We start from the raw sequence: 21,648 nt of genomic DNA on the forward strand, positions 1-21,648 counted from the left end.
TGAAGGAATTCCGTTATGAATTCTGTCATAACGGAATCTAACGGAATTCAATGATGGAATGCAAGGCATTCCATTTTGATCCATCATAATAGAAGTGTATGACCAAGCATAATGGAACCATCTGGTTTCCGTTATCCAGGACTTTGTCTTCCGTCCTGCATAACGGAAACAAGACGCTTCAGTTATGCTTGGCCATACACTTTTATTATAATGGTTCAAAACAGAATGCCTCTTAAAGGCATTCCGTTTTGTATTCTGTCACGAATTCCGTTAAATTCCATAACGGAATTCCTTCAACACCCGAACCCGAACCTGAAAAGGTCAGGTTCGCTCATCCCTAGTCATAAAACCTAAAGGTACATTTACAATACACAGGACAATTTAGCAGGCGATTGTGGGGAAAGAAGTGTTCCTTCCCGACAAGCGCCTGCTCATCAGTGAAGTAGACTGCAGCATTTACTGGCAACAATCTCCTCCACAGTATGAGGAATAGCGACCTTCATTCATCCCCATACGTAATCATTGTTTGTCATCAGCTGAGACTATTTAGACAGCACGAACTGCTACTGGCAAACGATAATTTTGGTGTAAGCACACACTAGCATATTACCCAAGGAATTTGTATTTTGCTTGTTCATTAAGTAATTGGTGGCACCTTTACACTGCCACATAATCGTTCTTTTGAACACTCGTTAAGATTATCTGGCGAATCTCAACCTGTGTAAAGGGGCCTTTACAACAGTTTCCAACAGTTTACTGAAGCCAGACCTCCACTGATCTCTTATTGTTAACTTGTCTTGGGAATAGGTCAATACTTAATTCTTGGTAAATCTTTTAAAATTGTGGCTTCAGAAGAGACATCAACGGCCAATCAGTAGGCTAAACCACCAATGTTCAATTGGAGGGGTTTTGACCAATGCGACCTTTGAAGATTGCAAGAACAAAGTGGCAACATCTTCTGATAGCTTAATTTGGCCAACCATGCAGTCTCTGAGGAAAACTGAGCAGAGCCAGCACAATATGAAGTGACACAGACCTTCCTAGCACTCATACCACTTCATTATGGTTTCAGAAGGCTCCGGGGCTACACACCAACACAACTGGATATGAAACCCAACATGCTCCAGCAAAGGTCATTCACCAGCTGTTATCTCACATAGGGAAAAATGGTTTTCCTACATTGTCTTTCTTGCACTTTCCCTTTGGCTTAATTTATTTACTCCAGTCACACTTGTTCTTTATGCTGGACAAAGATCCATTGTGGTAATCTGTGTTCCCCGAGGATGGAAAAAGGAAAGACAGTGGAGCAGAACACCTAAACTATAGAGATAGATAGAAATACTTTTTACACAATGGATTTTGAGGATATGGCGTAAGAATTTCATCAGAAAAGTTAAGGCGTTCTGCACTCTTCTCTTCACCTTTTCCAGGAAAAATTTCCCCCTTAATTGCCCCCCATTTTGTTTGCACACATTCTTATATTACGAGATTACGAGTAAAAAGGAATGACTCAGTTGTAAGTGGCAGAGAAATTGTTCTTTTGTCAAATTTGACAAGATAATGTCGGTAAACAGTACACATTAAACCAAACCTATAACTCTATGACAGAGGTAAAAACAAGGGGGGGGGGATTTATCACTGTGGGTTAGTTTTTAGACTGGAGCTGCTATGTGCATCTGAAGCAAGTTTATGAAAATGGCTCACGGTAATAACAAATTTAGTGCAAGTGCAATACGTCTGGGGGGTGCCTGCCATGGAGTTGCAACTTTTTGATCTACAACAAATCTCACTCCACTTGGATGGCACAGGCAACCAAATGTATATAAATAAAGTTTGGCGCAATAGCAGCTGTCCATCAACAATTGCATTATTTTTACGACAAAAAACTGGTGTAACCCCTTTGATAAGTGTCCTTCATAATTTATTTCACATAGAAGTTGTTTCTCCCCTTGTAGACTATAAAAATATGCTATATGCTTGTATGCTTCCTTGTATAGAACTAGATTTAACATTACAAAAGTTCCACTTGATTCATTATTATTTTAGATACTTAGCACAAAAAGGATGGATTCACATTTTAGAGAATCAATAAAGGGGAGATTGACGAGATTATTGTAATACTCACTACTGTATATGCCTGTGTACAAAAAACTGTTAAATACAATAGGTACAGTGTTGCCCATAATTATTAATACCCCTGGCAAATTTTGACTTAAAGTTACTTTTATTCAACCAGCAAGTAATTTTTGGGCGGGAAATGACATAGGTGTCTCCCAAAAGATAATAAAACAATGTACAAGAGGCATTATTGTGGAAAAAAAAACATTCCTCAGCTTTTATTTACATTTGAGCAAAAAGTGTCCAGTTGGCGTAAAAAAGGAGAAGCCTTCAACCCAAGGAACACCATTACCACTGTCAAACATGGTGGTGGGAACCTAATGCTTTGGGGGTGTTTTTCAGCCAATGGACCAGGGAACCTAATCACAGTTAACTCTCAATGACAACATCAGGCAGTCTGCAGAGAAACTTGACCTTGGTAACCAGTGGACATTTCAGCATGACAATGACCCAAAACACACAGCAAAAGTGGTGAAGAAATGGTTAGCAGACAACAACATTAACTTTTTGGAGAGGCCCAGCCAGAGTCCAGACTTGAATCCAATTGAGAATCTGTGGAGGGAGCTTAAGATCAGGGTGATGGCAAGAAGACCCTCCAACCTGAAAGATTTGGAGCTCATTGCTAAAGATGAATGGGCAAAAATACCTGTGGAGACCTGCAAAAAGCTGGTCTGCAATTATAGGAAGCGTTTGATTGCTGTAATAGCCAATAAAGGCTTTTCTATTGATTATTGAGAAGGGTATGAATAATTTTGGACTGAACACTTTTTGCTCAAATGTAAATAAAAGCTGAGAAATGTTTTTTTTTCCACAAAAATGCCTCTTGTACATCGTCTTAAGATCTTTTGGGAGATACCTATGTCATTTCCCGTCAAAAAATACTTGCTGGTTGAATTAAAGTAACTTTAAGTCAAAATTTGCCAGGGGTATGAATAATTATGGGCAGCACTGTATTAAACACATGCAAAACAGAACATGATTTTCAACTGGAGAGATCCATTGTTTGCTGTGTCCTTCAAAACTGTACCTGGAAATTTGAAGGTCACAGGAAAATACTGCTTTATTATGTTGAAAAATATACCAGCATGCAACAGAAATGTACCTCACTGACGAAATCTACATGGTCACTACCTATTAATGTACTTTTGGCAATACTTACAAAAATAGGGTCCCTGGCTGTCTCTCATAGTGGAGGACCTGATATTCGGCTACCCAATTGCGGTCCTTAAAGGGTTTGTCCAGCAGTTTTCAAAATTACCCAGGGTAAAGACAAACAAAAAAGATTTTTAAAGGTGTTCTCCGGCTTTTAATATTGATGACCTATCCTTAGGATAGGTCATCAATATCAGATTGGTGGCGGTCCGACGCCCGGCACCCCTGCCGATCATCTGTATAAAAGGAACGAGCTCAGTGTGTACGTACCGTCTCCCGTCTCTCTTCCTGTTCGCTTCTGCTTTGCCATAGAAGGCAGTGATGATCAGGAAGAGAGAAGGGAGATGGCACGTGCACACTGAGAGCACCGTCTCCTCACACAGCTGATCGGGATGGGTGCCAGTTGTCGGACCCCCGCCGATCTGATATTGATGACCTATCCTGACCCTTTAATGACCTTCTAAAAGTCTCTCAGTTTCAGTGCTGCAGGTCTGGTCCCAGAGCTTTCCGTCCACGTCAGACTGTAACTGATGACATGGCATCCATTATTCATGTGACAGCTCAGCCAATCACTGGCCTCATTGGTCAAGTGCAATTCATGCACACCTGAGGCCATTGACTGGTTGAGTGGTCAAGTTAATGTTGGACAGAACGTCAGCACTTCTGGTCCTATAGGTACCTGAAGCCTGAGAACCATGCTCTTTTGCCTGTCTGCTCCCAAATTTTTGTATATCTGCTGCTGAACCGAGCACCTGTCTGCTCCCCAGATCATTTTAAAAATTGTTGGACAACACCTTAAACTACTTAAAGGTAACAATAAAAAACTATATTGGGTAGGAAACTCCAGGGTCACTAGATATACCGTATATTTTTTTTAAAATCATGGATTCAAAAGCTGATAAAGAACATGCTTAAAAAATACCCAGTTCACATAGGCTGACAATTGGATGGGATTAGAATTAAGAGCACAGCTGGAACTTCTAATCACAACCAGATAAACACTCATTGCAGAATTTCTATAATAACAATCTTAGTGAGTTAAACTATTCGAAAAATTCAACTAAAACCATTTAAAAAACCTGGTTGAATTGCTCTTACAAATTAATGAGATGTTTGTTGTTTCTTAACTATCTAGAAAACTTAGTTGAAATATTATTTGTTGTCTTTCTTTCCACTTACACCAGGTCACTGGTGAGGGGCAGCTGGTAACATGGGGGGTTAAATGTGGCCCTTTCTTTCTTGTGTGCTTTTTGTTTACTGCCTGTGTACTACATCATCCATAGACCCCATAAACTAAATCTTATTAAAAGTTTTACTCTCTGACGTCTGTCACCCTTGAGTTTTAAAATTATAGGCCTTAAAGGATTTTCTGAAAGTCTTTTACTGATGACCTATCCTCCGTGATTGATCAAGTATATCACAAATTTATGCAATGTGGATGATGATTAGTGTTGAGCGTGAATATTTGAATCGCGAATTTTAATTGCAAATATCGCCACTTTGAGAATTCGCTAATCTTTAGAATATAATGCTACATATTCGTATTCACGAATAGTGTTGAATATTCTAATCGCTAATTTATCGCAAATATATTTTATTGCTGATTTTCGCAATCAAGTAAACAATGACTGGAGATCACAAATTCTTGAATTTGCGAATTTATGGCGAAATATCGCTAATTTGAATATTGCCTATGCCGCTCATCACTAATGATGATCGTCAACAGTTAGTTGAGTGCCCTCCTAAAACTAATAGTTGTTTCCATACATTATACTTATTCGGCAGAGCGTGTGCCATGGAGTGAGCACCTTGACCATTTCTGTCCAGTTGGGTAGAGCCCAATATGTATGTTCATATTATCTAATGTAAGTCAATGGTGACGGACCAGTTTTTTTAAGAGCCTAAAAGACTGGATCTGTCTCCCTTTGACTTTCAATGCATTTAGTGCTGTATCCGTTTTAATTTCATACAACTGCACCCTGCTGGATCTCAATACCGGAATTAACAATGCAAGTGTGAAAGTAGACTTAGTGCGTGGTAAATTTATGATTTGGATTGTTAAATGTGTCTAAATCTGAGATGGTGTTTTGAAAAGTGCTGATGGGAAAATGTGACATTACCATGTTCCACAACTTTTTAGACCACCTTAGAGCTGGTATAGTTTTTGTACAAAATATGCACCAAAAATTGTCTATGACTGCAACAGACGAAGGTACAAAGTGGACACAGATGAAAATCTGATGCAAAAGTTGTCTTCAAAAAACCTCATGTCTAGCATGTCAAATAAAGAAAATTGTGGCGCCTACACAATATTTATCACAGTAAGCATGCGCCACAAATTCCGGTACAAATCAAGGAACAATCCAGACGCAATGAGAAAGATAGATTTCCCCCAACTGTGCCATGTTCGATACCATATATCAAAAGCAACACTTCGAGAAGAGAAGATTTCTATTACTCAGCGTCGTACGGACACCATGCCGTCTGCATGAGACCTTCATCTGCCTTTAACAAAAATGGCCCTATTGATAAAATCAGCAGGAAATCACGGTTTTGCATTTTCTGAGTTCAATGTAGATTTGCAAAATGAAGGCTTAGATGACATAGATTGTAAGGATGGAAAAAAGTTAAAAAAACTAAAGAAAACGCTCCACTATTATTTTTGTACTGTGTTGGCTCAGAAGATGTCAAAAACAAAACCTCTGGGAGATGCCAATTTATACATGCCTCCTGCATTGTGTACTAAAATCTGATTTACCTGTGGGACCAGATAACTAAACAAATATATAGAAATGTACTGGAGATGAGAAAAGGGGGGAGTTGCAGGCGAGGTAGGGCCTACTTTATTCCAACACCTCTTGGCACAATACCACAACCGAAGAGGTGCGCCAAGAGGTCTCGGAACAAAGTAGGCTACACTTCACTGCAACTCCCCCCTTTTTCTCATCTCCATTATTTATACTCCCCCGGAGGGATGGCTACCTCTCGAAGTGAGGAATCGGACGACATCAGCAGCACCGACCATTTTCATTTACACGCCTTCACTAGTTTGGTGCCTATGGTTGCACAACACAAAAAGGTGAGCATAATCATCCAAATCTACACTTAAGAGTTTACGCTTATTACCCTATGAGTCCCTTTTTATTTTTGCCATTTATAGAAATGTATCCTGATAGTGTTTATTTTTCCAAATTAAAATTTGGGCCAGATTGTAGGTGGAAAAAAAGAGAGGGCAAACTCACTTCCGGATTGAATGGCAGGAGGAGAGAGTTGTTATACTTCAAGGAATGGAATGATGTGCCTGTTAGTGATGTGTATAAGCCATGACAGGGCCTGAAGTGGCACTGTCTGCAAACTGTGCTCTTCATTAGGAAGAATACCGACATAGATAAAGGCTGAGAATTTCACTCTCGCTGTTTAGCTGAAGCCCTGTGGATATAATTATGCTGCCAGGAGAGGCTGTCTCACCCTCAGCTTAAGTGGTACTGTATCTCTATTGTTATTTTTGTCTATTTTTGCACAAGTGCTATAAGACATCTCATACCTATAGAGCAGTAATATGTCAACTCTGCAAATTGCTATGAATAGGAAACATGATATAATAGTCAAAATACTGAATATGTTTCCAATGCCAATGTCTTATATATACATACAATAGAGGCAGGCTAACCTGCCACCATGGGATCTCAGCTCAGGGTGATCTTCTTAGGACTACTTATCCCAACAAGAGTAAAGGTCCCTTTATCCCAACATTTGGGGCAATTATCGGAAAGAAGTGCTCGTAGGAATGCTCGTTCCTGATAATTGCCCTGTTTAAAAGTGCCACTGATCACCAGACGAATGAGCAAATGCTAATTCATTGGGTGCAGCAGTTATGGTCCACTCCCAATAATTGCCTGCCCGGTCAGCCCATGTAAAGGGGCCTTACATCTTGTCAAGGATATATGCCATATGTGATGGGAACAGAGCCTAAAAGAAAAGGGAAAATCAGTCAGCACCAGAAGAGGAACTTTTTTCCCCTTTTTTTTAAATATCTCTACTCCTTTTCTTTCATTCATTTTAAGTGAGAAATTATAGCAAAAAGTAAAGGTGCCTACACTTATAAGATACATTTTGGCTGAACCCGGGACTAGACGGTCATCTAATCTGTATGGAGCTCTCTTGATTTCCATTGAGGGCAGATGTAAGGAGAAAGAAGAATTAGCCCATTGGATTTCAATAGGAATGCTCATTTTGTTCATGGGGAAAATAAGGTTGCACATACACATTCAATAACTGCTATCATTTGACATCTATTTCTCCTGGTTTCCCCATACACATACATGTTCGGATTGGCGGAACATGTATGTGTATACTATAAGGAAAACTGAGAAAACCTCCCGCCAAATACTTTTGGCGTCAATTTAGCTCCCAGGAGAACAAAAAGATTGGAAAAAAATATTCATTTTGCCCAATCCGTGTCCCCCCAACATCATCTGTGTCATAGTGTGTCGGCAGAACCCCTCATTCTCTGCAAATTCAGGCAACAAAAGACTAATATGTATGGTCAGCTTTAGAGGTATCTGGCACCTTGTTACCTACCCCACCCTTTATTAAGAAGTAACTAGACAATACCTGTACATTTTGAGGACATCTAAAATGTCCTAAACTTCAAATAGCATCCCAGAGCATATGTGAGCCAATGAAAGAAATGCAAAGAGCCATATAGGACTCAAATAAGATGGACTGTTCAAAAATATGGATCCGTATTTCATAATTCCAGCTTCGATTGACTATAGTATAATGAAGAAAGGAAAATGCACCATTGCCATTTTGAACCAACTCTCTTCTTTGCATTGACTCTCAAATACAAAACTTTCCTAATTGTAAAAAATTTATGGCACCATCTGCTATGGCCGTGAGCTGAATATTATCTTCAATTTTTATTTATAAGAAATTGATCATTTTTTTCTTAGGTCTTTATTTTTAATTACATAATACTAAGTAAATGTCACATAGAAAAAATGTCATAAAAACAATCAAGCAGCTATATATAGAAGTAGACACATGATTTTGAATAATTTATGAAGGAAGTAGATTATAATGTCATTACATGGCTTAATATTCTGAGCAGAAGCTATTTCTGCCCTCAAAGACTGTCTCTATTCCATGCTTCTTTCAACTGCTTTTATCTTACTTTAGAAGAAAAAGCTAATTTACATAGACACTCAGTGATTTACCATGCTTAAAAATGTAGGCCAAGTGTACCTGTAGGCAGCACACATGTATGATTGCCGAGCTTCTGTTTCATAAATGTCTGCTAAATGCAGAGCGCAAAGAATCTGGCTAGACTTGATACATATTACCTTTGACCCGTAAAAAAGCTAGGCTTGATCCCAGTTTAAGGTAGTCCGTGCCAGTATTTACTCTGCATTTCTAGATGCAATGGGGAGAACTAAAGGAGTAATATGTTCCACTGGGATGTTGCAGACACTTTGTAGTGCAAACTGTTACTTTTAGCGGTTCATAACCATATTGGTTACTATTACAAAGTGGAATTTGAGCCAAATTTCAGGGAAAATTCCTAGTCCTACGTCGTAGCGAATCGATTTTCCCTGAATGGAGGTAAATATTTTTTTTTTATAATACCAAACTCATCCACGATGGGCCGGCACCCGCCATCTTGATTGAAGACCTCACATGAAATCCAATGCACAGTGATGTATGATGTTTCCACGCCGACCATCATGATGACGTGGTCGCGGGCCGCGCAAGAGGTAAGTATCATTTTATCTTATTATTTTTTTACATTTATTTTACACTGTAATATCGATGTTAGATGCCGCCATCTGCTATGAACGCGGTATCTGAGGAGTACAATGGCGCAAACGCCGCTCCCTGTCATTGCACCCAATACGTACAAAGAAATGCACTTCAATACTCTCATCGCTAGTTACAGTCTCTGGAAGAGGGGCTCAAGCTTGATGGTTTTCTCACACTTGATTGGTAGAACCACTTGGCTCTTATTTTTTTTTAAGTACCTGAAAATGTTAAAAATAAAAAGGAGAAGCATTACCCGTCTTTACCAATTCCTCACTGCTGCCATTAAAGGTTTGCTCCGGGCCCTGCTGGTCTCCAGTTCGAGGTCCTGTTGTGATGTGCCAGGAAAGAGAAGCTCAGCCAATCATTGGCATTATCAGTAACCCACCTCAGTCCGTGTCTGGCTGAGCGGACATTTTCTTGTTGAGCTGTGACCAGAAAGTGGGCAGCAGCTGGGACCAGATCAGTGGCGTACAGCAGTGGCGGAGGCATCAGGGGAAGTGAGTAAAGCTTTAAAAATTTTTTTACCACTTCTGACTATTTAAAAAATAATACAGTATATTTCCCTGGGAAACCAATTTAACTGGAAAATACTACACAAAGTAGAACTTCACAGTAACTTCATTTGACTTTTGGTGCCTTTTGCAACTACAAAAGGCTATTTTTTGGTTTAGCCTCAACTGGTTTATTTAGCTTGTAGACATGATCCTTTACTTCCCCCATTCAAAGCACACTTCCTCTCACAGTCGGAGTCTCTGCTTGGCCTTTGACCAAGCTATAGGGAAACCAATCCTGATATGATGCTGAACTTATACCAATGATTCGAGACAAAATGCACCTACTGAATCTCTTGCAACAGTTTCTCATTCTTACCAGCTTCTTCGGCTCTCTCTTAATTCCTGAGTAACCCCTCTGAGTGTTTCCAGTTCCAGGACCCATCTCACTTTTTCTCTCTTATACCATACTCATACAGTGGTTCCCTGGTGATTCCTTTAGGAGGAGCAGATCCCAGTGTAATCATGTAAGGGGGCAACTGTAGATTACTTGTAGCAACCTTCTTATATTGTAAGTATAAGCAAGTAAATTCTGAAATGTGTAAAGGTTACTTGACCCTAAACATTTAGCCTTTCATAACCCACATAATTTAGCATGCAAGCAGTAAGGACTGTGCAACTGAGGGGATCCACAACTACTTCTTCACCCCACACAGATATTGGGAACCAGTGGGTGAGGGCCTCCTACGTTACATTATTGGTATAATGTATTACCTTTCTCCTCAATGATAACTGCTGACACATAGCTACTCAAATGCTAATTTCATATTACACCAATCCTGGCTCTGTAGCCCAAAACGCCCATTAGGAGGCACCGAGATGGCCTGCATCATTATTATGATAGCAAATTTGTTTCAGTTTATTAGATTCTTTGACAAAAATTCCAGCCACATTTTCTTCCCCTATTAAGTCACTATTAAGCTGGTCATACACATTCATTTGCTATTGATCAAATGATTGTTCACCTGACGGCTATCTTTTCCAACCTTCTCCTAACTTCTCGACTCAGTTTGGCAGAGTGTTCATGTGTTGTCAATGAGGAAGCAGACACTTCTGGAGACATCTTACCTTCAAGGAGACCAAAAGGATAAGTGCAAACGTCAGTGTGCTCAATCCTTCTCTCCCCGACATCATCTGTCAGGGAGAGTCAGGAGTTCCAGAAACACGTTAGATGGCCTGTGGAACCTCTCAGTCAATATGACAATACACTAATGTGATAGGAGGCCTTTATTCCAAAACTTATCATTCAAATTCCAAGGTGTTAACGATTCTAAGTCTTTTGTATTCACCAATTCCAATGTATGCTGTTAATTTAAAGTGCCAATGAGTTGTCAAAAAACTTTTGTTATGCCATAGCGATATATCAAAGATTTAGATTATTCTGAGTGGTGAGAAAAACATTGATCGCTAGAGCGAGGAAAGAGAACTGATTGCATAGCGCACTCTCTCTGCTCGATCTCACAGTAGGAAATGGAATCGAGACAGACCCATAAACTTCTGCAGATATGCGGGCGCCTCGCTCTCCTCGTTCTAGCGACTAGTGTTGTTCTCAGTGCTCAGACAATCACAGATTAAAACCTTTGCTGTTGCTGACTCTTTATGCTATACTTCATATGGGTAATTCATATAATTTATTTTTATTCATGACATTGTTGTGATTCATGGGAATCTCATAGATACCATTGGATATTTTGTAGCAGAGAACGAAAACATCAAAATGAAGCAAATTATGACAGTTAATATTTCTACCCTCTCGTGGGTGGAAAGAACTCAATGAAAATGAGTGAAAGTGAAATGACTTATTAATAAGCCAATTCAAATAACTATTAAACTTCTCATGGACATTTCAGTCCTGGCTTGTAATGAAGTAGAGGACTTTCTATACTTGTGATTTCAGAGCACAAAATCAATGCAATTTGTATTCTCCTTAATTATGTTGACTCACTAGACAACAGCCTTAGATGACCTCTGAAGATGATGTTTCTCATCCAAACAGTCATAGCTAGGCTTTTCTTCACCTGGGGCAAATATACAGTTGACTTTTCTATCCCTGTATCTAAATAACCTGACCAAGGAGAAGTGGTCATTTGTTGCCCAACTGGTACCCACCACCTGTTGCACATGCCACACCAAACCACCACTTACAGAATATGCCCCAAGGCAACAGACCAAGAATCTTCCTGACTTGAATTAAACCTATTCCTATCAAGCACAGACATGTTGCCTAAACTCAAAAGGACTTTGTAAGGTGAAGAGATGAAAATATGAAAGCAGAGATTTTTTCAAAGAGTACTGTATGTACATGGTGGCAGCTTGGTGTCTTTTCCTTCAATAAATAGGGGGTCATTTATTAATACCGACGTTTTAGACGCCGGTCTTAATAACCCTTATATCTGGCGGTGGATCCGCCTAAGTTATGAAGAGGCGCTGGTAGAAAATGATTAATTATTTTTTATACCCTTCTACAGGAGCTGTCAGAACTTCAAAAACTTTCCTGCCACATAGGCAAGAACCTAAAGCAAATGCTTAGAAGACAAGTAATTCAATATCCCCAATCCCACTTATTAGTTCATGGTTATTTTGGCTAATTACAGGACAATTAAAGTCTGCTTGTCAGCTGATAGGCCGATATGCAGAGTATGCTGGTCAACTACATGACAAGTAGGATTAAGACTCTTCTGATCTACGTAGACTCTTTTGCATATCTGTAGTAAAGTTTCTTTGAACTGCAAATGTGACTGTAGAAAAAGTTTTGCCAAACATTTACATGTTTTATATACTGTATATAATATATTTACTACAGAATTAGAATTTCAATGGCCTAAGTAATATAAAGCATATGTCCACTTCATATTCCAGTATACCTATTAATCTAGAGCAGGCATGCTCAACCTGTGGCCCTCCAGCTGTTGCAAAAGTACAACTCCCAGCATGCCCGAACAGCCTACAGCTATCAGCCTACAGCAGGGCATTGTGGGAGTTGTAGTTTTACAAAAGTTGGGGGGTCGCAGGTTGAGCATGCCTGATCTAGAGTCTTCAGTTACTTAGTCTTAGATCTTAGTCACAGTTGGTATTACGGTCTAGAGCTGAATTCACAACTCTGTAAATTTCAGAGCAAAAATTTCCCACCATTCCTTTCTGGATCAGCATCTAATTGAAGTGGGTATAATGACAAGCTTTAATTTCCAATGACAAAAAAAGCAGAAGTGAACATAATTACTTGCATTCCCAAAGTAATAACAATTCTGGAGAATCTACTCTTATGACTGTATGTTGTGCCATCCCCCTATTATTCCTCTTAGATGTTTATGGAATGAATTACCAACAGACTGAAAGGAAGGTCTATTTTTGTGTTACCAGTTGGGGGGGGGGGGGGGGTGTCCCTGCACAGTCTGACACCGCTAGCACTGACTGGACATGGCCTAGTTTTATTTTTTGTTTTTCCTTCCCAGCCTTCATTTTTTTTCTTTTTCTGTTAACATAGCCATATAATGGTCATATAATGGCTTACTTTCTGCATGGCAAGTTCTATATTTTAACAACACTTTATTTTCCATAGCTTGTATTGGAAAGTGGTGGAAAAAAAGGACAATTCTTACATTTGTTTTCATTTTGTTTTCATGCCGTTCACTGTGCTCTAAAAATGAGGACAACCAAATTATTTAAGAAATTATATTGTTTTTTTTATGTTTTACAACATAATTTTTTTTTGTCTACAGAGCTGTGTGAGTGCTTGTTTTTAAGAGGTGAACTGTAGGTTTTAATGGTAGCATTTTGGGGAGTAAATATGACTTTTGGATCACTTTTTAGTTTACCAAAAATGTTGAATCATGCTTTAGTATTTTTTTCTGTTAGAGTGTACACCATGCAGACAAAATATGTTTTATATGATAATAGCTCAGACATTTTAAGATGTAACAAATCTTGTTATGTTTATTTTTCATTGTTTATTTTTCGGAGTAAAATTGATAAAGGGGATTGTTAAAATGTATTATTTTTGTTATTTCCATTTTTAATGAAAATGTTTAGTCCCCTTAGGGGACTTGAACATGCTGTCTTCTTTATTGCTTGTCCCATAGACCTCAATAGAATACTATTGTGGTGTATGAGATTCTGAGAGGCTGAACGAGGAGCTGTACCTCATGCACGGCTTTTCAGGCAGTTAGCCATGACAGCTGTTAGAACTATCCCAAGGTTCCAAGCTCTTATGGCAACAGGTCGAAGCCCAGTGATTTTGCCACAGGTGCTCCAGTCAGGAGAAAGAGGTGCATCCCCTTGTGCCTAACCCCACAGATGCTGCAATTGCTATTGATCATGGCATCAGAAGAGTTAAATGACTGGGTTCGGTATCATCGCCAATCTCAGTCATTGCGGCCAGCTGCCAGCTGTAATAGGCAACCAGCACTGTTCACTCCATGTTCTTTACACTTCACCATGACATAACTGTACATCAACGTGTAAAGATTAAGACTGTGCAAGGAAACAACCCCAACTGGTAACACCCAACTGGACCTTTATTGAAGACAGCTGGCAACTTTTAGGAATAAAGAAGTATATCATAACATAGAGATATGAGAATCGATGCTTCATAATTGTTATTACATGAGGGAATGCAAGTAGTTACTTAGACATGTCAGGAGAGGGGACAGCTCATCTTTAAGAAGTCTATACCACAGTTACGCTGCGTTCACACTTGAGCATACGGGATGGAGCGCTCTGTATGCGCGATTGTATGCACATTTACAATCGCGGCTCCGGAACAAGCAAACGCCCATTTTTGTGCGTTCCCGGAAGTCTATGTACGGGAACGCGCGACAAGACGCCCCAAAAAAGCTCCTGAACTTCTTGGGGCGTTGGGCGTTTTACAGCGCGATCGTACGCGCTGTAAAACACCCAGGTGAGAACCATGCCAATAGGGAAGCATTGGTTTCTCTTTGTAGAGCATTTTACAGCGTTTAGGAACGCGCTGTAAAACGCTCAGGTGTGAACCCAGCCTTATGGAACTGACAGCATAGGGCCACGCTCTATGTTCAGCAGTTCATCACAATGCAAGATAGAGGAAAACTGGGTCAATGTCTGTTAAATTATCTTTATATTTACCTGGTCATGTTAATCAATGAAGGATGACATTTAAAATGTTACTATAGGACCTAAATGTCCTTAGCTCTTTGTATCCATTATTACCCAATAATCAATACAGTATGGATCTGTAACCCCATCATAGATACTGATTGTTGTGTCCAAATGTTTTGAGAAGTTAGAGTTCTATTTAGGAAAGCTCCATGTCAGTAGAAAAGTATCATGGTATTTCAGCTCCCACATGGGATTACCACCCAGCTTTCGGAATTACAGAAATAGCTAAGCCGCCCAGTAACTGCAGCTGTAGGTACCCTGATCCTGTATTGCTCAGAGTGGCCTTTCAAAAAAATTGTTGTTACATGCAACTCTGCCGATCCCTCGCCGCTCCCATTTAGTCCCTCGTAGGGCTCCAGCCTCCAGGTGCTTGCTCAGCCAATAACTGACTGAGGAGAGTCAACACAGAGACCAGAGGACACCCAGTGATCAACAAATGGGGGTGGCAGGGCAATTAGAAGAGGAAAGAGTGACTTTTTTTAGGCTACTCTAAGCCCTAAAAGGACATCTGTCAGCAGATTTGTACCTATGACATTGACTGACCTGTTACATGTGCGCTTGGCAGCTGAAGACATCTGTGTTGGTCCCATGTTTATATGTGCCCGCATTGCTGATAAAAATTAGGTTTTAATATATGCAAATGAGCCTCTAGGAGCAATGGAGGCGTAGCCATTGCACCTAGAGGCTCTGCTCTCTCTACAACTGCTATGCCCTCTCCACTTTGATTGACAGGGCCAGGCAGTGTAAATGTGATCATGCCTGGCCCTGACTTCTCCTAAAGTCAATCAAAGTGCAGAGGGTGTGGCAGTTGAAGAGACAGCCACTGCCCCCATTTCTTCTAGATTCTAATTTGTATATATTAAACTTTATTTTTCTTAGCAATGCGGAAACATATGAACACGGGACCAAGTGCACATACAACAGATCAGCCAGGTTCATAGGTACAAATCTGCTGACAGAGGCCCTTTAAGGAGGAAGAAAACATCAGCAGGGCAACCCTTTATGTCTACAGGAAATATAATGGTGGGAGCCTTAGGTCATGTGTGTTCACACAAGACCTATGTGCATGGAGTCTGTACAAGGACCTATGTGGTCCTATGTATCCACAGGAAAATACCAATTGGTGTCCAATGGAGTATGTACCAGTTTTTATCGGTCAGATTCATATTACGTTAGACAGGAAAAAACCTCCATATCAAATTATAGCCCATGGGGAACAGTAGAGCCCCATTGATTTTTATGGGTGCTGGCAGTTGTACGGAGCCACATAACGTCAGATTGCAACCAACATCCAAGTAACCCAAAATAGACTGCTAAGTTAAGTTATGCAGGAGGACAACTTGTTTAGACTGGGCCAACCTATTTTTTAGAAAGAGAAAATCTTGAAATGTTTAAGACATAAAGTTTTTAATAGCTTTCCCTCTAACGATCTCATAACTTTATGACCCTTTTGGAAGTCACCCACCTGAATCACTTAGAGTCCAAGGAGAACACATCTCTGACAAATGCATCCCTGTCCAAAAAAGTTATGTTCTGAGTAATAGCAAGCGCACTTCTGAGCCATCTCGTCATGAATGAGTGAGATATTTGGCCCATGTTCAAAGCGACCTAAGTCATTAATTGATCCTTACAGATGAAAAGAAATGCATTAGTCGCAGAGTAAGACACATATACTTCAGCCAGCATTCACTTTGTTGATGGCAAGGTCTGCCACGTAACCTCCATCCTGCCATCATTGTGCCCACAGAGGACAGATTTGAGGATAAAAAGATGCGTGACTATCTTAAGTGGACATCTTTCTTCTACTTTCCCTCCTTCTGACCTTTCGACCAAGTGCTTACATCAATGGTCCCAATTTAACAAGCATGCCTGCGGCCAAATCTGATAGAGCTCAGGACTTGGTTATAGAGGAACCTTTAATCTCTAAAGTGCCAGACTGCTCTTCTACAAAGACGTGAATGTACAGTACGGGGCATCTGCATGCTATCTCCTATTTGTTTTTATCAGTTGTGAAATAGCAGTAGAGGCAGGGAGCAGGCTCACAGCAGAGATGTCATAGGCATGCATTAGTACATTGCAATAAACAGTACGGCTCTGCAATGAGGATGACTTTTACAGTGTAATCTATCCACTATTTGCATCCTGCAGGCCCTTGTGGAGCACAGCACCTGCAGACTGTATATTCATGATGAATGACCCTCTGCAACAGACAACGCAGGTTTATTTCAGGAACGTATCATGTGCTACAATGCAGGTTGCACTCACCCAACACAAAGTAAGGCAGTTCCGTGTTCTCCAAATCATCAGCTACTGCGATCTCCCCGGGGAAGTCGTTCCGGACGGAGAAGAGAAGCTTGGGCTCGGAGGCAGAGGGGCTGTGCATGATGCTGAGGTCGTTCTCTCGGAGAAAAGGGAGAGCTGAGACTGTGATGCTCTTCATTTTACACTCAAGCTCCCTGGATGAATCCTCATCTCCGCCACTTCTCGATATGAACAGGAAACCGGCTAGCAGCACCCAGAAAGCACCGGCAGGAGCCATCTTTAGTCTTCCAACACTTCCTAATGTCTCCTAGCTGCAGGCTGAGAGAAAATCTACAGTATCTCCACACAGGCAGGGTAACTATCAATGACCTCACATACAGTAGGCACTTCCCTTACACCAGCTACCGGTACACACGCAACGGTAGAGCCAACCTACAGTGAGCTAGGGTTAAAAGAGTGTCGAAAGATCCAACAACTGGCCATGTACACACGCATGCCTGACTACTTTGCAGATGTGAAGTCAATTCTCTCCCCACCATCAATCATCTGTATGACACTCAACGTAGGAAGACAACACTTGCCATTTGCTTTTGTGTCGGCATGTGCAAACCCCTCTGATTATTCATCATGTCCCTGGAAGTACACAACCGTACACCGTATTCCCACAGAGCACTCATAAAGCACAACGCTACAATCCTTCACTGCAGGCACACAACACACCGACACACGTATTCCTCCTACCTGACAGCTGCTGTCACCCTTTACTGCAGAAATTCCCTCAGTACCTGTGCATGTCCACAAGCTCTCCCTTTAACTCCTCTCTCTATGCACCTACAAGCAAAGCATCACGATGCACAGTTACACACACTAAGCCACATCTGCCTATCACCTCTGCCCATCTGTCTTCCTTTATATTTCTTCCCTCCTCTCCCTTGTTCTTCCCCTCCCTCCCCGTGCCTTTCTTCTTTGCTTCCCGTCTCAGTCTCTCTCTCTCTCTTGCTAGGGTGAAGGAAAGAAAGCCCTGTTTTTGTTTCTTTTTTTTTTTCCCAGGGCACAGCTACAAGAAGCTGCTCAGTGCAATGAAGACCCTGAGCCCGGCTGTGATTTCTTTTGTCTGTAGGCAGTGGGGATTGGAGGGAGATGAAAGAAGGATGAGATAGAAGAGAGGTGGAAGGAGGGGATGGATGGGAGAGGGAGGGATGGATGGAGCGCGCTTCCACTGAATAGATGCAGCATAATCCTGCCTTCTGCAAGTACTGCTGAAATCCAAGTGTTAAAGGTGGAAATTGCTGGACACCCGGATGCCCTGTTGTAATAAACAAAGCATTGAACTTTAATATCCTTTTCACTTCCATCATATTCGAGTTCACTGTTATTCCAATACTATTTGTCATTGGTCGCTCTGAGCAGCGATTTACAAAATCCCAAAGCATCATAATAACTTTCTCATTGGTGACCGGTATAATTTAATTTGATGTAGATTATAACTACACTATAGACTGACACAAGATATCCCAATATTTATTATAGTGTATAACATAATATTTACTATAATCTCATCTATTATTATATAATTTACCATAATATAACAGAAAAAAGACAGAAATCTAATTCATAGAATAGTTTACAACATATAGCAGGGTACAATACTATTTGACATACTATTAAAGTTGGGTGAGCATGCTCGGCCGGACACCATTTTCACTCGAGCATCACGATGCTCGGCACAACGTGGTGTTCGGCCGAACACCGCGTGTGCTCGAGCGTGATGCTTGAGTCTCCTCCCCGCACGTATGTTGGCTGCTACGCAGCCAATAAACGTGCGGGGAAGTACTGGCCCTCACTGTAATGCCGTAGCCATGTTGGTTACTGGCATTACAGTGATTGGCTGCAGCTAATACGTGCGGGGAGGAGACTCAAGCATCACGCTCGAGCACACGCAGTGTTCGACCGAACACCACGTTGTGCCGAGCATCGTGATGCTCGAGTGAAAATGGTGTCCGGCCGAGCATGCTCGCCCAACTTTAATAACGCGTCATTGGGTGCCGTGGTTCAGCTCAGTCTTAGTCAGGGCGAGCTGCAGCAGAAGGGTCAGATAGTGTAGGGACAGGAATTGTTTAGTGTTGAAAAGGTGTTAGAGAACCAAAAGTCTGTTTAAGGTCTATTGTTTTATCTGGCTGCAATATATATTATTAGCGCAACCTGCACTAAATTGCGTGCAATTGTTTGGCCGCTGCTGAAAGTGACACAACCTCTGCTACATCTGTCGAGTTACATTAGCGCATCCTAAATATCTGTGACATTCAGTCAAATTTTTTCGCTGCTGGTGACAGCGACATTCCTTGCGCTACATCTCCTGTATTACGTATGCACATCCTAAATATCAGTGACATTCAGTCAAATTTTTTCGCCGCTGGTGACAGCGACATTACCTGCGCTACATCTCCTGTATAATGTTTGCGCATCCTAAATATCTGTGACATTCAGTCTAATTGTTTTGCAATTGGTGACAGCGACATTACCTGCGCTACATCTCCTGTATAACATTTGTGCGTCTTAAATATCTGTGACATTCACTCAAATATTTTTGCTACTGGTGATAGCGACATTACCTGCTCTACATCTTTTGTATAACGTTTGCACATGCTAAATATCTGTGACATTCAGTCAAAATGTATTGCCGCTGGTGACAGCGACAATAACTGCGCTACATTTCCTGTATAATCGCAAAAACACAAATGCAATCGCACTTTGCAACCAGCACTCTGCCCTGCCTTTATGCTGGATGTTGAATAAGGCATTGGTGTACATTTTGGCCAAAGCGTAATAAGCCACTCACCATGTCAAGGTCGCCTTCATGAGTGGTCCCTAATAGAGTTGAGCGAACACCTGGATGTTCGGGTTCGAGAAGTTCGGCCGAACATCCCGGAAATGTTCGGGTTCGGGATCCGAACCCGATCCGAACTTCGTCCCGAACCCGAACCCCATTGAAGTCAATGGGGACCCGAACTTTTCGGCACTAAAAAGGCTGTAAAACAGCCCAGGAAAGAGCTAGAGGGCTGCAAAAGGCAGCAACATGTAGGTAAATCCCCTGCAAACAAATGTGGATAGGGAAATGAATTAAAATAAAAATTAAATAAATAAAAATTAACCAAAATCAATTGGAGAGAGGTTCCATAGCAGAGAATCTGGCTTCCCGTCACCCACCACTGGAACAGTCCATTCTCAGATATTTAGGCCCCGGCACCCAGGCAGAGGAGAGAGGTCCCGTAACAGACAATCTGGCTTCATGTCAGCAGAGAATCAGTCTGCATGTCATAGCAGAGAATCAGGCTTCACGTCACCCACCACTGCAACAGTCCATTGTCATAAATTTAGGCCCAGCACTAGTGTTGAGCGGCATGTCCCATATTCGAATTCGCGAAATTTTGTGAATATTCGAAAGAATATTCGTAAAATATTCGCGATTATTCAAATTCGTTATTATTTCGCATATGCGATAATTCGAATTATCGCATAATACATATGCTATGCAAAATTCACATGTGCGCTAATGAAATCGCCTTACGAAGATTCGCAACTCAATTCAATCACTAATGTATGAATGCAATGCCCTTTGCCTCTGTTCTGGGACAAGTGTAGATATTCGCATGTGCGCTAATAAAATCGCCTTACGAAGATTCGCAACTCAATTCACTAATGTATGAATGCAAAGCCCTTTGCCTCTGTTCTGGGACGTGCCGATATTCGCATGTGCGCTAATAAAATCGCCTTACGAAGATTCGCGCCTCAATCACTTTCTAGGCAATGTGAGTAAGATCTGAGCTGTTGGACCTTTGGGAAACAATCAATTATATGTGTACTGTAATTTTGTGGGGGGGGGGGGGGGAAACAAAAAACGAATATTCGTTTTTACGAATATATAGCACTATATTCGAAATATTCGCGAAATCGCGAAGTTGCGATATTCGCGAAAAAAATTTGCTTTTCGAATATTCGCGCTCAACACTACCCAGCACCCAGGCAGAGGAGAGAGGTCCCGTAACAGAGAATCTGGCTTCATGTCAGCAGAGAATCAGTCTTCATATCATAGCAGAGAATCAGGCTTCACGTCACCCACCACTGTAAGAGTCAATTTTCATAAATTTAGGCCCAGAACCCAGGCAGAGGAGAAAGGTCCCGTAACAGACAATCTGGCTTCATGTCAGCAGAGAATCAGTCTTCATATCATAGCAGAGAATCAGGCTTCACGTCACCCACCACTGCAACAGTCAATTGTCATAAATTTAGGCCCAGCACCCAGGCAGAGGAGAGAGCTCCCGTAACAGAGGATCTGGCTTCATGTCAGCAGAGAATCAGTCTGCATGTCATAGCAGAGAATGAGGCTTCACGTCACCCACCACTGCAACAGTCAATTGTCATAAATTTAGGCCCAGCACCCAGGCAGAGGAGAGAGCTCCCGTAACAGAGGATCTGGCTTCATGTCAGCAGAGAATCAGTCTGCATGTCATAGCAGAGAATGAGGCTTCACGTCACCCACCACTGCAACAGTCCATTGGCATATATTTAGGCCTAGCACACAGGCAGAGCAGAGAGGTCCCGTAACAGACAATCTGGCTTCATGTCAGCA

The 21,648-nt window shown here is 41.2% G+C and overlaps 1 protein-coding gene across 2 annotated transcripts in view; it reads right to left on the reverse strand.

Annotated features, from left to right (window-relative positions):
• ASTN1 (astrotactin 1) overlaps positions 1 to 17,893 on the reverse strand; it is a 499,082-nt gene extending 481,189 nt beyond the window's left edge. For both annotated transcript variants that reach the window (XM_044301692.1, XM_044301691.1), the window contains exon 1: positions 17,022 to 17,893. In XM_044301692.1, coding sequence (XP_044157627.1) covers positions 17,022 to 17,295 — 274 coding nt within the window. In that variant the 5' untranslated portion in view covers positions 17,296 to 17,893. The remainder of the gene's footprint in view (positions 1 to 17,021) is intronic.
• Between the last annotated feature and the right edge of the window lie 3,755 nt (positions 17,894 to 21,648).

This window comes from Bufo gargarizans, chromosome 7 (assembly GCF_014858855.1).
Source record: "Bufo gargarizans isolate SCDJY-AF-19 chromosome 7, ASM1485885v1, whole genome shotgun sequence".
Lineage (NCBI taxonomy): Eukaryota > Metazoa > Chordata > Amphibia > Anura > Bufonidae > Bufo > Bufo gargarizans.